Below are 15,921 nucleotides of genomic sequence, written 5' to 3'. Positions count from 1 at the left end.
ATGACTGCCTGCTGCTCCTCTCTTCTCAGAACCTGGGATGGGGGGAGCTGCTGTTCTGCCTGCCTTGTGGGATGATTCAGGGGAGCAGGGTCTGTAACCCCATCCAGGACCTCACTGGCCAAGAGCATCTCTGTTCCCAGCCGTTGCACGCTGGCTTTGGGCCAGAGCTGAAACAGCCCAGCCTGAAGGAGTCCCTGGGCTCGTCCTGGTGGGGAGAGGAGCTGCTTTGCTCTGTTTGGATGGCTGTGGTGTGCTGGGAGAAGCTCTGAGTGCTCGGGCCCTGAGCTCTGTGCTGCTCTGCTGGTTTCAGAAAACCAAGAGCCTCAGGCAAAAAGTTTTCTCTGAATTACACAGGCAGGACTGGAACCAGCACTGGTGTGGAGCCCAGCCATGGCTCAGCACGGCGCGGGGTGGGGTCTGAGTTTCATTTTGAGTTTAGTTAATTCATGGATAACTTTTTCTTGGGGCTTGCCAGATGATTCACAATGGGGGCACTTGGAAGCACCAGCAGGAAGGGGAGGGCCTGGCTGTTTGCAGGGTCAGGAGGGGCTGCACTTAGGAGGAGCTGGAGATGAAGAGAAGGATGTGGTTTTCAACATGCCATGGGAGAGAGGTAGATGTGAGACAACCAAAGCAGCTTTGCATGGGAAGAAAATGCCAAGAAGAGGGGGAGCCAATTTGCTGTTTTGCAGCATCCTTGCTGCTCTGACTTGGCCTTCTGTTGGTCACAGCAGGCTGAGACAACTATTGCTGACATCACCCGAATGTTTTTAGGACCAGGGGCTATGAAGATGCCTTTGGGCCCCATAAGTGGCATGATGACTGATAACAACAATGCTATTCTTAGAGAAGTTTCACCGGAGGAATTGTCTTGCTTAGCATAGCCTCTGGATCTGGACAGGCTGCTGACCTGGATAGAGTGGCTGGTCCTCATCTTTGTGAGCTTGTGGCTTTTAGGTCTGCTGTTTTTCCTTATGTCATCTTTGAGCTCTTGATTTTTGTGCTCATCTAAAGGCTTTTCCTGTTTGCCTCTAAATAAACACACTGTTTCAGGATGAAAGTTAAAAAGTTTAACTTCTACTCTGGTCTTGCCAGGCTCCTCCCTGAGTACTGTGTCCAGCTCTGCAGCCCCCAGTGCAAGGAAGACCTGTTGGAATGAGTCCAGAGGAGAGCCACTAAGCTGGCTGCAGGGTTGGAACACGTCTCCAGTGGGGACATGCTGAGAGAATTGGGGCTGTTCAGCTTGGAGAAGGTTCCAGGGAGACTTTAGAGCACTTCACTGTACCTAAAGGGAGCCCACAAGAGAGTTGGAGAGGGACTTTCCACCAGGACATGTAGTGGGGGCACATGGGGGAGTGGCATTAAGCTGAAGGAAGGTAGATTTAGATTAGCTGTTAGGAAAACATTCTTACCCATGGTGATGGTGAGGCACTGGAAGAGGTTACCCAGAGAAGCTGTGGATGTCAAATCCATGAAGTGTTCAAGGCCAGGCTGGATGAGGCCTTGAGTAACTGTAATCAGTGGAAGGTGTCTGCACATGGCAGGGGGTTGTAACAAGATGATCTTCAACATCCCGTCCAACACAAGCCATTCTATGATTTTGTGACCCCAAGCTCCTCTGGCTTGTCTCCCAGCAGCCCAGACCTGCTGGCATGTGAAGAAACCCCACAAAAAGGCAAGAGCTGAGCAACGAGCTGGAGCCAGCCTCTCTCTCCTCCTGTTTAGTTTGGCCAGGCAGGATGACTGCAACAAGCGCCTGCCTGCTGTGGGGCAGGCATTTCATGAAGTGAGGTCTTCCCAAGCATCCTTCTGGGTAAGAGCCTATTTTTTCATCCTGAAGGCTGAGGCCAGCATGAGCCCTCACCAACTTACTTGTGTTAGACACAGGGTGCTGGAAAAATGACCACAAATGGATCATTACCTGAGTGTTGACAATAGCAAAATCTTGCTTTCCCACCTTATTCCCTCACTTGCTTTGCCTTTCTACCTTTCTGGGGTGGGTTTTTAATGTTTAGTAAAGCTGGCTGTCCTCACAGCAGGGTTTTGACACACTGCTCTCATTTGACACACATATTTAGGTTTCTCCCCTCCCTGTCAGGACCTGCTTGCCTTTGAGCTCACCGCCTCTCTGGTTACTGCAGCTGTCACTTTTGGAAGCGGCTGGGCTGGACTGACAGCTCCACTTGCCCCAGAAAAGCAGCTGTGCAGCCACGACCTCTATTTCCTATTGACTTGCTCAGCTGCACTTACAAAATAAATACTGTATTTTCCCGGAGCACGGTTTCCTCCTCCTGACGGATTTTAATTTTTTTTTTTTTTTTTTAAACAGTGAAGTCATGGCTTTTCCGGGCAGTTCAGCTGAAGCGATAGCAATCCGTGGTCAAAGGCCTGCAGGCATCTGGCACGGATGGTGTTTGGAGAGGCGAGGGAGCCGTCACACACAGAGCTGCCCTACACCTGCTTTTTGCCTGCTTTACACCCACAAACACTGAACTGCTCAGCCCTGCCGTGTCCCTACTGCTGGGCTGCTCGCCCTTGGAAAACCCAGCTTCAGAGACAGGCTGGCATTCAGAGAGAAGGTCACCACCAAGCCTATGGAATGGCTGGCTGCCAGGAAGGGCCAGCATGGAAATGTGGATTCAAACTCCAGGGGAGTGAGCAGGGCTAGGGGAGGGGATGCTTTATTTCTTTTGGCAGCGTTGATGGACGACCCCCGGAGCCGGGGCCGGGGCCGGGGCCGGGGCCGGGGCCGGGGCCGGGGCCGGGGCCGGAGCGCTCCGCTGCATTCTGCAGAGTCTCCACAAGAGGGCAGTGGAAGACGGGGTTTCAGCACGCAGTCCTGGCATTATGGAGTCGTTCGGGTTGGAAGGGACTCCAAAGATCATCCAATTCCAGCCGTGGACAGGGATACTCTCCACAAGATCGGGTTGCTCAAAGCCTCATCCAGCCTTCTCTTCCATTTGTGGAGCGTCCACAGCTTCTCTAGGCTAGCCGTTCCTCACCACTGTCACAGTAAAGAATTACTTCCTTCTATCTAACCTAATTTGACCCTATTTCAGTTTTAAAGCCATTCCCCTTTGTCCTGTCCCTGCATGTCCTTGTAAAAAGTCCATCACCGACTTTCTATAATCCTGTTTAGGTACTGAAAGGTGCTATAAGGTCTCCCCAGGGCCTTTTCCAGGATGAAAGGAGATGGTGTTAACAGAGGAGAGTTATATACAGAGATAAAGCAGAGATAATTATTTCCTGATTTTGTGTGGTCATCCATCTGTACCCGTCATCTCTTTCCTTGTGCTAATAATTCCTCACAGCTCAGGCCAGCATCTCTCTGTATAGTCCCAAACACAGCCCTGACTCCTGGCAGCCACTGCAGTAGTACCGGTAAATACCCTGGTATTTAACTCTCATATTATACCTGATATATAACTCTTAGCTCAGCCTGGTCAACTTTGTTTCTGGATGTGTTTGTACTGGTCTTTCCCTTGTCTTTACCATGTCTTTCCCTTCCCCTTTCTCTTCCCTCTCCCTTTCCCTTTTCCCTTCAAGGCAGCTGCTATCAGCCCTATGGATGCCATGGCAGTATCCTAGGTGACTGAGACTGGGAATAAATCTCAGGTAGCAGCATCAGAAATCCTAAACACAGCTCGGGCTCTTAGACAGAGACATTTCAAAAATTAGGTACTAGAAGTCCACCTCTGTGAACCTCTACAGCCTGACTGCCTTACCTCTTTGCTACTAGAGCAGAAATCCCAAAGGCTTGTAATTAATTGATGGAGAGGCAAATTCTTTTGGATCTGTTTCTGGTTTTAAAGTTTTACTATAAAACCAGAAACTTCTCAGGGCTGTTGTAAGTCCGGGTACAACCCCAACATTGCTGCTGTCTCTGTGCCCCATTCCAGGGGTACATGGTACCATTCAGCCAGAGGCTCTCTCCTTTATTGAGCTCTTGGTTTTTATTATCACTCAGGCATGACTGACTACCCTTTCTCCACTCATCTGGATCTCCGGGGCAGGAACCTGCTCTATTAGATTTCCAGCAAGCTGCTAGAGCTGTGGAGCTGTAGCAGCTCCCTCACTGCCCCACAGCACCGGCTGCAAGTCCAGAGGCAATGCCGGGAATGCCACCGCCCTGGCTCCCAGATCAGCGCTCAGGGCTACCAGCTTGAGGGCTAGAATATGAAGAAAAGAGGTATTCCCTGCTGGCAAGGTAGTGATCCAGGGCAGAACTGTCCTGCTCGTGGAAGCAGAGCTGAGAGTGTGGAGAGTGTTCCGTAGGTAACAGCGAGGGAGACACGGTGCGATGGGAGCCGGGCTGGCGGCTGCGGTGACAGCAGAGGGCAGGCTTCGCTGCCGAGCACACGGCCTGGGCACCCAGACCCGGGCACTGCTGGACTGCTCTGGGTCCCTGGAGCAAGCTGGAAGCGTGGGGGTAAGGAAGCAGTCACAGGAATTCAGTGCGATTCTATCGTCTGCAAAGCCACATGCCCTGCAGCGCTGCGGCAGAAAGAAAGGAACAGAATTGCCTTTGCCACAGCCGAGCGGATGATGGATTTATCCGGCTGGAGAATGAATGCAAAAAAATTCAGAGCACACTGATCCCATAGAGGAGCTGGGGAAAGGGAAACTTGTAAATCAATCTGCAGCTCACTCGCTGCTCCATGCTTGCACCAGAGTCATGAGGACGTCTGGAGGTCTGCCCTTACCCCTTCCCTAGGAGTCCTCTGCGGGAGGCAGTCCAGACTTGTATGGAGCAAATAGACCTCCTTTCTCCACTCCCTTGTTGCTGGTTCCTTCAGGTCAGCACAAGGTGGTTTTCTGAACCAAAGCACCTGGTCTTTTTCCTTTAGATTTTCTTTGAAAAGAAACAAAACTTTTCAGAAGGAGAACATCAGAGGGATTCTCACAAACAATATACCTGAGAACTTTGATCCATTCAACATTGTATCTGTCAACAAAGCTCAGACCCCACGGGAGTGCACTTTCTCTCCTTTAAACAGGCTGAGATATTTCTAGGGGAACAGTCCCATCAAAGCTTTTTCTCTGGTCCTGCCTCACCAGCCTCACAACTTCAGCTGAATCCCAAAAAGGTAAAATCTTTAAAAGGTAGATGTCAGAGACTTTCTGAGGCTGCTCTGGCTCAGGAGCCTAGTCGTGTCCTGATGGAGGGCATGATCATAGAGAAGAAACCAAGCACACTTTCCTCAGGTGAGCTTCTGAAATTCAGTGGGACAAATCCAAGACACTTCCATGAGGTCACCGTTTCCCTGTTGCTGGGGAACACTGATGTAATTCCTCCAGCCTCCCTCAGGCAGAGGGGGGAACAGAGGGACAGCACCCAGCTCCAGTGCTGCACAGAGAGATGGAGTCAGAGTCAACCTCATCTTCCAAGCCTTGTCCCCATGCATCTGGAAAAGCCATAGTAGCCAGTGAACATCCAAGCCAGGCATTCCCAGTGTGACTGATGGTCTGTGCTTGCCTTGGACTGTCAGGAGCACAGCTCCAGCAACATTTCTCCGACCCAAAATTCCATTGGGCATTATTGCTCTGTGGCTGGATGCCCTGCACTGCCAGGTGGCCAGGGAGGGCTGACAGAGCAGGACTGGGATGAATACATGAAAAAATGAAAAACAAGTTGTGGGTGAAGACAGGGAAGGAACAGTTCTGGTCTGAACATCTTTAATAGAGCTGGGCTTATACACACAGAGGTGCTGTGGGTAGCTGAGGAAGAGCAAGGTGCTGAGCAGCCTGGATTTGGGAAGGAGATCAAGAATGGCCTCTCAAAACCCTTTAGGAATCAAGTCTGGTGTCTTCCCCCATTTGATGGCAGCAGGACCATACCAGCTTCCATGAAAGGGAAACCATCCCTGCCAGTGCATCTGGAACCCATCCATCTCTGACTGAGCTATGCAACTCTGCAAAATCCCATTAGGTGTGTCTAAGTCCTGCTGGCCCCACAGGAAGTTATCAGGAAATGAGAAAGAGGAACTCATCAATGAGGTTGCTCCTGCACTGTGCCAGCTCCTACAGCTCTCATCTCCATGTTGGTGTCCAGATGGGTCCAAAGGGTGATGAAATGTAGCACAGCTCTCCATCCTATGCAGCAGTCCAAGGCTGCACTCCAGCCCATTGCAGTGCTCTAAGAAATACAGGTGCTGAACTGATCCCTCTGGCACTTCAGGGCAGATCCATCACTGTGCAAGCCAAAGGAGGATGGTAGCTCTGGCATGATGGGGGTTCCCAGTGTCCCCATCCCCTTGGGGTGACATGCTGAATGACAGAAGGAGTGCCAGCCTGGAGAATTGCCTGCTGTGCAGTGGCAGGGGATGTTAGATAACAGCTTCCAGTATGCCACAGGGGAGTCTGAAATAACCCAGTATTGTCTCCCATTCCCAACTCTGCTCCTCTCCAATGTGGAACCCAAGCAGGCTGCACTGCCCTGGGCTGTGGAAGCTGGGATGAGCTGGGATGAGTTGGAGCCTTCTGCAAAGCTGGCCCAGGCTTGCACTGCAGCGTGGCACAGCTGGGCTGGGCTGTGCCAAGCAGGAGAGCCTGGGGGCTACAAAACAACTCTATTTTCAGTGCAAGTAGAATGGGAGAGCCCAGCTTGCTGCTACTGGTGCATTTAGAAAAGTGGCGAAATGTTTGTTGCTGAGAGAATCCTTTCCTAGGAATCCTCTTTTGACAGCAGGCAAGAGATCCAGGATAGGTTTGGTGCCCTGGCATCTGCTGCCTTGGCCATTTGCCACACCCAGGACTGGCTCTGCTTCTTTGCCCACAGGAGGACAGAGATGCTGGTCCAGCTGCTAACACAAGATCTTGGTGGAGAGAAAAGCTCTGACAGTCACAGCCCTTAGAGACAATCTGCTCTTTTGGGTCCAGTCATTTCCTTTGGCCTTGGTAAGAGGCTGTGTCCTGTGCCCAAAGCAAGGAAATTTGTCTAAGCCATAGCAGGGGCTGATTCTTTTCCACCTGTTTCCCCTGAGCAAGACCAGTGCTAGAAGACAGACAGGGTCCCTGGAGCACAGAGCTTGGCCTTGCTCACGTCAGGCAGATGGGGAAAAACTGGCTATAAATGCAGCACGAGTAAACCCAACCCTCGAGGTCTCATGGGCTACAAATGAAAGCTTATTATCTCATGATTTTCATTAATTTTGCTCCACAATTTGGGAAAGATGAAGAGGATGAAAGCTATGTGAGGCTGCAGAGCCGCACTGCACAAAGGAAGGGAGGCACCATCCAGGGAGGGCAGTAGCAGTGCAGTCCAAAGCTCTGCCTGGTCTGGAACCAGCAACCAGCACCAATTCATCATGTTGGACTGTGATACAGAGCAGGAACACTTCGTATCATGCTTCACACTCCCTGGTCAGATTCAACAAACCCAGACAGCAGCACCAGGGTTGAAAGTGGGGCAGGGGATGCATATTAATTCATCATAAAACATAATGTCATTTTGAGGGTTTCTGGAGACCTTTTCACAGTACTTGAATTCTTGTCCCCTCAAGTGTTTGACTTTCCTCAGCTGGAAATTCAGACAGGAGATATTTTTATACCCCTTTTTTGACAACAGAGGCCCTTTCCAGCACATCCTCCTCTGCTCCTGCCAGCTGGGAGACAGATGAGGAGGCTGATCCTTCAGGGGGTTTGAAGCAGCTTTTCCCGTTGTGGGCACCAGCCAGCTCACAGGAGAGGCTGGAGGACTGGGAGAGACTGTCCCACCACCCCAGTGGGATAGGTGCATGCCAAGGGACGAGCACGTCCAGCGACCCTGAGATGGAGACAAGGGTCCAGCACGCCCCGACCCAGGCACAGATTTGTCATCGCTTCCCGGAGCTGCAGAGCCACGGCAGGAGCCGGGGCACTGTCCCCGGAGGCTCCCGCTGCCTCCGGAGCTGCCCGCGGGAAGGAGCCTGGGAACGGACTGGTGCCGGAGAGACCCTCAGGGGCAGGGGCGGCAAAAGGACCCCCAAGGGCACCTCAGCACCCCCACCCCCTGCAGGAGCCGGAGGCAATCGCCTTTCAGGGGACCCTTTGCAGCTCCCCGGGTTCTGGAGCCGTTTCTCACCGACGGGGCGAGACCCGGCTCCAGGGCGAGGGGCTTTGGCAGAGCGGCTGCTGGGGGGCTTCACCGTCCGGCACTGGGTCAGAGCCGCGGGTGGGCGGTGACAGCCGGGACCCCCCACGGCCGCTCCGGTGGGCTCCAGGGAGGAGGGAGCGGACGGGCAGGGTCGGGAGCTCTGGAAGGGCGGTGATTTGGGGTCGGGGACTGGGGGCGGACAGGGGGGAGGGGTGCTCAGGGGGAACCGTGGAGGCTTGGCCGGCGCCGGGCAGAGCGGAGCATCCCCGGACCCGTTCCCCCCCCGTCCCAGAGACCCACCCCCGGCGGCGTGGGGCGAGGGGGGCGCCCCCGCCTTGACGTCAGGAGAAGGGTTTATAAAGGCGGCGGGCGGCGAGGAGATCCCCAACGCCGGAGCCGAGCCGCAGCGGAGCCGCCAGCGCCTCCCGCCGCCGCCTCCCGCGCCCGACCCGCCGGCGAGATGCTGTCGTGCCGCCTCCAGTGCGCCCTGGCCCTGCTCTCCATCGCCCTGGCCCTCGGCACCGTCTCGGCCGCCCCCTCGGACCCGCGGCTCCGGCAGTTCCTGCAGAAGTCGCTGGCCGCCGCCGCCGGGAAGCAGGTGAGAGCCCCGCGACGGGGCGGGCACCGCGGGTACCCCTCGGGCGCCCCGACGGCCGCGCTGCAGGCTCCCGCTCCTACAGAGACCCCGCTTCCCCTCTGCAGAACCTCCGCTCCCTGTCACAGCCCCTGGCACCCCTGCTGCAGACCCCTCCCGTTCCTCGCCAGACTTCCCCAGTGTCCCTGTTTCAGACGCCCGGTTCCTTGCTGCAGGAAGGTATTTCCTTTCCCCTTTCCCCGCAGAGACCCCGGTTCTCTGCCGGGGCTGAGCCATCGACAGGTTGGGCAGCTGGTGCTGGGAGGTGAGACAGTCCAGCTGGGTGCTGGTGGTCAGTAACGAGCAGGCACTGCTGGAGAACAGGGCAGAGCTCCTGGTGAAGCTCCCAAAGGTTTCTCCGGGTCGCAAATTGAAGGCAGTTTCCCCAGAGCACAGAACAATGGCCTCATCCATGCTGGGTGACAGCCGAGGCTTGAAGGGACTAGAAGAAAAATAAGTCCCAGTGAGATGGTGACCAATTCAACCTCCCCTGCCAGCTCCCCCCAAAGACATTTCCCGTTTCACTTTAACAGCAGGCTTGTGGCATCCTTGCTGAGTGCTGGAGCCATGGGAAGAGAAGGTAAAGACGAGTTCATTCCCTGTCATGGACAGGACAGCAGTCTGTTCCCCACACCAGGTAGATGCTGTAGACACAACTGCTGCATAGCAGCTGTCAGGCTGGGCTCTTTGGAAAGCCGGGTCTCCTTTCTCCTCCTGCATCCTGAATGTCTCTAATATGGCCACGGAGAAGTCTTAGACGAACAGAGTGGTGAGCCCACAAAAATCAAGGAGTAATTGTGGTCTCTCTATCTCTTTTTCCCTTTCTGTCTTTTGTCCCCAAGGAACTGGCCAAGTACTTTTTGGCAGAACTGCTTTCAGAGCCAAGTCAGACAGAAAATGAAGCCCTGGAGTCTGAGGACTTGTCCCGAGGGGCTGAGCAGGATGAAGTGAGACTGGAGCTGGAGCGCTCGGCTAACTCAAATCCCGCTCTGGCACCCCGGGAACGCAAAGCAGGCTGCAAGAACTTCTTCTGGAAAACTTTCACATCCTGTTAGCTTTTGAAATCCACCTCTCCTCCCCATCCATCCCTGCCCTGCCCTGAGCAGAACCTTCACCACAAGAGGCGAAGACTGTAAATACACAATCCACAGTTATCGTGAAATTAAACAAACAAGGAAAATTTGAGTTTGATTTCCACTTGTTTTAATAAAACTTTCTGTTCCAATTGTACATGATTTGCTTGAGTTGTGATTTCTGACTAGTTCTTTGATGACATGCACTCTGCAACTCTTTCAAATGTACTATTTTTAATTCTCTGTTGCAATAAAATTTATGTTTCAAACGGTGATGCTGAGGCTCGGTGGTCAATGAGAAAACTGAGGTTACCTCTCAGGCTGCTCATCTTCAGAATGCTGCCTGTCTCAGGGCAGCCAACACCATCCACATCCACACGTATGCACACACACACAGTGTATCATAATGTGATATTTTTTCTGTGGTCTTACTAAAAGGACTACAGCCACAGTGATATTTTAGATATCAAATCCCTGCAGTTGTGGCTGAATCAAATACACAGCGCTTGGCACTTCAAGCCAGTCTGGAGGATTTACACCCCTCACCAGAGGGATCAGTAAAAATCTCAGCTGTGTATTTCGAGTGATGGGGATGATAAAAGTAGTTCATGGTACAAGTTTACACCACACATCTCATTCCCTTCTCAGCCACAGGCACTAAAAGGTTTCCTTACCTGGCATATTTTACTCCTTGCAGCATTCCTGACAAACACTGTTCCTAGGATTCCTTCAGAAAGTTTTCCTTTGTTCTGCTGTGCAGGGGGTGGTTTCTCATCCCTGTAAATCCCATGTTAACCCCATGACACCAGCCCCTCTCCAGCTAATGAACTGGTCACAGCAGTTTTTCTACCCACCTCATCATCTTGAAAGGCAATATGAAGGGTTCAGCAGGGTAGGAGATAGCATTGTGAGAAAAACATTATTTTCTAAATGGAAGACAAATTTTTCATGCTTTTGCAGAGTCTCAGCTTTCTGGCTGTGCTGGTTTGTGCCACACACTCACAGATGAATTGGAGCTGTAGAGCAAACATGCTGCACCGCGGACAGGTGCCACTTTGATGAGAAATTCATCATTCAGGATTAAAAATAAGTATTTTGTAGCCATCATATGTGAAAGAAGGGTGAAAAATGGGGGATTTCGGAGATGTTCATGGGCGGAGGGCTCAGTATGACTCCAGTGAAGGTGGATTCCCCAGCTGAAAGCTTGTTAAGCTGCCTCTGGTCTGTGCTGAGTGTAGCTCTCTGTGGGGCATCATTCATGATGGCTCATGGACCATTGCTCTCATTCTTGCTCTGCGCCTCCTTTCCCTGTAGGCAGGGGGCTGTTTGAAACAAGCTGAGGGGAAGGTGAATCCCTTGTCGTTGCCAAGTGTGAAATCCCAGCCCTGCTACAGAGCTCCTCCACAAACAAAGGCAACAGGCAAAGGCAGCAGGGACATGCCCAGGGAGGGGAGCTGCTGATATCAGCCCCTCTGAGGGGGCCAGAGGCAGGGCTGGATTCTGCCCTCCCTCCCTGGAGCAGGGCAGTCGTGGCTTAGCCTGTGCTCCAGGCAGGGCTAAGGACTGCTGCTGGCCCAGCTGGATCCTGCATCTGCTGGAGAAGCCTTGTTGTGACACGATCCTATGTGTCCCCTGCTCCTAGGAGCTTCTCTCCTCTTTCTTTGGAAGTGGGATAGGTTTTGTGGTGTGGTCTGGGGAAATGCTTGCTCCACATGCAGTGCCTTGGGGTTAGGGGCTCTGCCCTCTTTACCACAGTTGGGTGCAGTGCAGCCTGGGCAGGGCACAGTGGTCCTCACAGCATTTGTGGGGACAGGGAGAGAGCCCTACCCTCTTTGAGCCCTGGATTTCTGCAGCTGGTGCAGCTGTGGAGGGTGCAGGATTAACTCACTGTTGTGGGATGGGCAGGGCTGCACTGCAGGGAAAAGCCTCCAAAAATATATTTGAGAAGTGCAGGTAATTTAGATCAGTAATCAGTCTCAAAAAGCAGGCAGGGTAAGAATAAGACCCTGCTTGAAAATGGGGAGACAGACTCTGTGAGGAGACAGTAAATGTCCCAGCTCACATCTGATTCCTTCACTGCTGTGTAGCATCAACAGAGCAGATTTTAGGGGATTCGGTAAAGCAGAGACCTCCCCACCCCTGCCTGTTCACTCTTGTGTTGACTGAGGTTCCTCTTAGCTTTCAAGAAGAAACTAATTTTTCAGTGCTGAGCCTCAAGAGAGCAGTTAGAGGAACAGGAGAAGGGTGGAGGGGCCAGAGTCCATCTTTAATGGGATATAAATAGACCACTACTCACTTGAGACTTTTCCCCTTGTTCATAATGCTCAACCCATGCTTCTGAAGGGAGCTAATCCTGCCAATTGCTGGAGTGAAACTCATCCCAAAAAGGGTTGAGGATGATCCCCAGTCACAAGCAGGAATTAAAGACAGTGATTAATACGCTACACCAGCCTGCTTCAATACAGCTGATGGCATGCCATGGCAGCTTCTGGGAAGCTTAATGAAGATGCACTGGTGAAGGCATGTCCCCAATTCAGAGACAGAAAGACAAACTGCTCCATGTGTCAGTTCAGGAGTTCCTGGAGTCTGGGGAGCTGGCTTCCAAGGCATTAAATGCAGTATCACCACATGTAATTGCACTGTGGCAGTGCCAGCAATCCCAGGTGCTGGGAGCTGTAAAAACACGATGCAGGAGATGGTTTTGCCACGCTGAGCTAAAAAGACTAGAAAGAAAAAGGAATATTTATTTTTTCCCTTTTGATATGTGGGAGTTATGGGCTAAAGAGACTAAATAAGTATATTCAATCCCTAGACACGGAGCATGGAACAGTGCTCCGTGCTGGGAACACTCCTGCTGAGCGAGGCTGAGTCTGGATGAGCACACAAGTACAGCACACAGGCCAGAGCTGCCCAAGAGCAGAGCAGTTCTGGGAGTGGTTCTCAAGCCACTTTCTCTGCAGGTCAGAGAGGAGGCTCCATGGAGGGACAGCCTCAGCATGGGTCTGGGGGAGGTTAGAGGCTGTGGTGATCCACACTCAGATGATTCATCTCCCCTCTTGCATTTGGTGCCACGGGCAGACCCCAGTAATGCCCCTCCAGCAGGTACCTTCAGCAGGTGATTCATCTGAGGCAATGCAGAGAAATGTCCCTAAGGAACAACATAAAAGGGCTTGAAACTTCTGCCTGAAGAGCTGCCCTCAATGAAAACCAGAAAAATTGTATAAGGCCTGGAAACACACATCACCTGTGGGAATTCAGTGAGGAGCTTCTCAACCACCCCCAAAGGCCAAGTCTCCAATGATGCTGGGAGGTGTCTCTTGATCTAGCAAGCAGGCCAAGATTATTTTTTAGGTGCAGTTCTAAATGGTAGAAAAAGGAAGTCTTCTTTGGTCCAGAAGGCTCGCTGGGGACATATACTTTGAAGTGATCCTAGCTGTGCTGCAGAGGAAGAACCTGTGGGACCCAGATTTCATACCCTGAGTCCACTCTGGCACCATCTAACTCCTTTTGGCTCTGCAGAAAAGACCAAGAAAATGGACCCACGGGCACAAGTTTTCTCCTCCCAGAAGAGCCCATAAGATGCTCTGTGGTGCCTTTGCTTTTACTCTGCCTCTGGGGCTCCTCACAAGAATTGCACCAGCTGATTGCAGCTACCGAGAGCATCTCTGATTCCCAGAGCTCTGCTTGCACCACAGGAAAGCTTCCTTTCATCCCACCCAACTCCCAGCATCTCTGAGGAGCTCCAGGTCTGCCCCCAGCCCCCACATGGCTTGGAGAGAAACACTCACTGCTGCAAGAATCCTAATTCTCAGCAGGATGGTTATTGAGCAGGGTAAGAGAAGATATACCTAGGCAATAAAAGTTATTATCATAAAGGAACAGACTGTACTCTTTGCTCACTGAACACCTTCTGACTCTTTGTCAACTTACCACCAGAATAATGCAATAAAAAACACTTTTATTCGTTTTTTCTTCACCTTTGTCTTTATTTTATTAGGGAGTTATTTGTTATTTTTTTTCAAAACCCAATTACACTTCTGAGAATAGCTGTTTGGCCAGACACTGGGTAACTCAGAAAACTTTTTGTATCCCAGTCTTAGAAAACTTACCCTATAAACAACTTGTAGAATACAAGAAAAAAAATTTAAAAGTCACAAAAAAAAAAAAAAAAAAAAAAAAAAAAGTTCAGTTTTATTCATGTGTATAGTAAAAATGCCAGTTTGTGCCATGAACCATTACTTCCAGCATCATCTGATAAAGAAACACACCTGGTCATTCAATTAACAAAAATTAATTTAATGAAGGTCCCTAGTATTTTCTACAAAGATATTCCCTGAGAAAACATGAAATAATGCAAACCCAGGCTTTGTTTATCACCTAGACTGGCTGCTGGGCGAGAGAGTGACAGTGACTTGGTCTCACATACAGCATCAGAGCATCCCTCCTGATGCTCTCCACTGCTTGCCTCCCCCTCCTTGCAGCTGGCTCTTGCAGGCAGCAGCCTGCTGTGCTCTGTGGTGCAGAAGGATGAAGTGTTCTGGCCTCCAGCCCTGGAAAAGCATTCCCAGGAGGAGAGCACAGAGATGCTCCAGGCCTTCCATACTCATCCCACAACCCCTGTTAGGAGATGTCCCAGGCACAGAGCCAAAGTCAGTGATTCCCTCCCAGCCCGGCAATCAGCCTGGTGCTGCTCTGCCCGAGGTAGATCATCTGCTCCCTTACACAGAGCTCTGTACCTGCCTTCAAGGAAAACCTCTCCTTTTGCTTATGACTGAGGAAGAAAAAGGATCCCTCTGGAAATCGGCTGTCACATTTGCAAAGCTCTTTTGTAATTCTTTTCTAGCAGCTCTTTTTTCCTGCTTTACTTCTTGTGCCTGGCAGGGTTTGTGATTCTTCCTAAAGGCTCCAACACAATATTCCTCACCCCAGCAGCGTGCTCCCCAGAGGGTGCCGTTGGGGGGACAGTGCCGAGCACAAGCCCAGGATTGGGGTGCTCTGCAGCCAGCAGAGAGAGCCAAAGAGCACAGAGAGCCCTGCTCAAGGTCCGTGTGTGCCCAGATGCTGAGGATGAGGGACTCTGAGCCAGGAGCTGTTCCACCTCTGGCTACAACCTCAGCACAGGGAGATGGGCTGCAGTCAGAGGTCCTGCAAAGAGGGGCTTTCCACGGAGCAGCATCTTTGGGGGCCAGAGCTGTGTCAGGATGCAGGCAGTGCTGTTGCACTGGCAAGGATTTTTCTTTCCCAAAATAAGTGCCTGCCTCTCATTTCTAAAGGGCATTTTTCATGCCACAGTTGCCAGTTTTTAACGTGCCAGAATAAAGTTAAATAATGTTATAATAACTTAAGTGTTCTACCTAGGGTAAAATGCAGTGGGTTTTATCCTAATGGCAACTTTCAAGAAAATGCTTCCATGTAAATCTTCCTCCCTTGGCATTTTTTGCTTTTCATCCTCTCATTATTCACTCAGATTTTCTGCAACATCACAGTCTAAGCAGCAGTGGTGGGGGCAGAGGAAGGAATTAGCCTGTTCAAAACAGCTGGGGATCTTCCTGAAGAACATATGAGGATGCTGGGTCATATTGCAAAACAGGAACCTGGCAGGTAAAGAGTTTCTTCAACAATGTGTTTCAATGAGAAACCTCAGCATGGTTCAAACACAAGATGTGAAGTCTCCTGTCAGCATTCAGAGATGCACCCTTGAAACCAGAGCCCACCTGCTCTCAAGGAGGAAATTTCAGTTGTGGATATGGCTCCCCAGACATTGCCTCCACATGCAAGTAAGCAAGTGAGCAGGCTGGTCTGCAGAAATCACAATCTCTTTAGACTGAAAGCCATAATCCAGTTAGATATGAACCCTGAATTCCAAACCCTGCTTATCTCCTCAGACAGTGATGACACACGTCATAACATCACCTCCACCACCAATTCCCTTATTTGTCACATTAGCAGAGGTGATACTGACACCAGCAACAAGGCAAAGAAAAAAATTGAGGAGATCCTGAGACAGAGGAACAAAGTAGAAGCCATGTCTGGGCACATTAATGAGTTCCTTGTAGCCAGCTTTCAATCAATCAAGTTTATCAACCAGCGGCAGGAAGCAGATAAGAAATGAGGGAAGGAACAAATCATTCTGTAATGTA

At 51.3% G+C, this 15,921-nt stretch overlaps 1 protein-coding gene across 1 annotated transcript; it reads left to right on the top strand.

The window, feature by feature from the left end:
• Positions 1 to 8,129: 8,129 nt before the first annotated feature.
• SST (somatostatin) lies at positions 8,130 to 9,938 on the top strand. The gene is made up of 2 exons (XM_041405888.1): positions 8,130 to 8,672; positions 9,551 to 9,938. The coding sequence occupies exons 1-2, from the start codon at positions 8,535 to 8,537 to the stop codon at positions 9,761 to 9,763; spliced, it is 351 nt and encodes a 116-aa protein (XP_041261822.1). The 5' UTR covers positions 8,130 to 8,534; the 3' UTR covers positions 9,764 to 9,938.
• Positions 9,939 to 15,921: the final 5,983 nt, after the last annotated feature.

Source organism: Onychostruthus taczanowskii, unplaced genomic scaffold, assembly GCF_017590055.1.
Source record: "Onychostruthus taczanowskii isolate IOZ18803 unplaced genomic scaffold, ASM1759005v1 scaffold24, whole genome shotgun sequence".
In the NCBI taxonomy this organism is placed as follows: domain Eukaryota; kingdom Metazoa; phylum Chordata; class Aves; order Passeriformes; family Passeridae; genus Onychostruthus; species Onychostruthus taczanowskii.
Note: the sequence above shows the minus strand (reverse complement) of the source record. Positions and strands in the feature narration are given on the sequence as shown.

Bases quoted from the DNA above. Each gene is read 5' to 3' on its own strand.
- SST (XM_041405888.1), top strand. From the start codon at position 8,535: ATGCTGTCGTGCCGCCTCCAGTGCGCCCTGGCCCTGCTCTCCATCGCC. The intron at 8,673-9,550 runs GTGAGAGCCCCG...TTTGTCCCCAAG, and splicing joins CCGCCGCCGCCGGGAAGCAG to GAACTGGCCAAGTACTTTTT.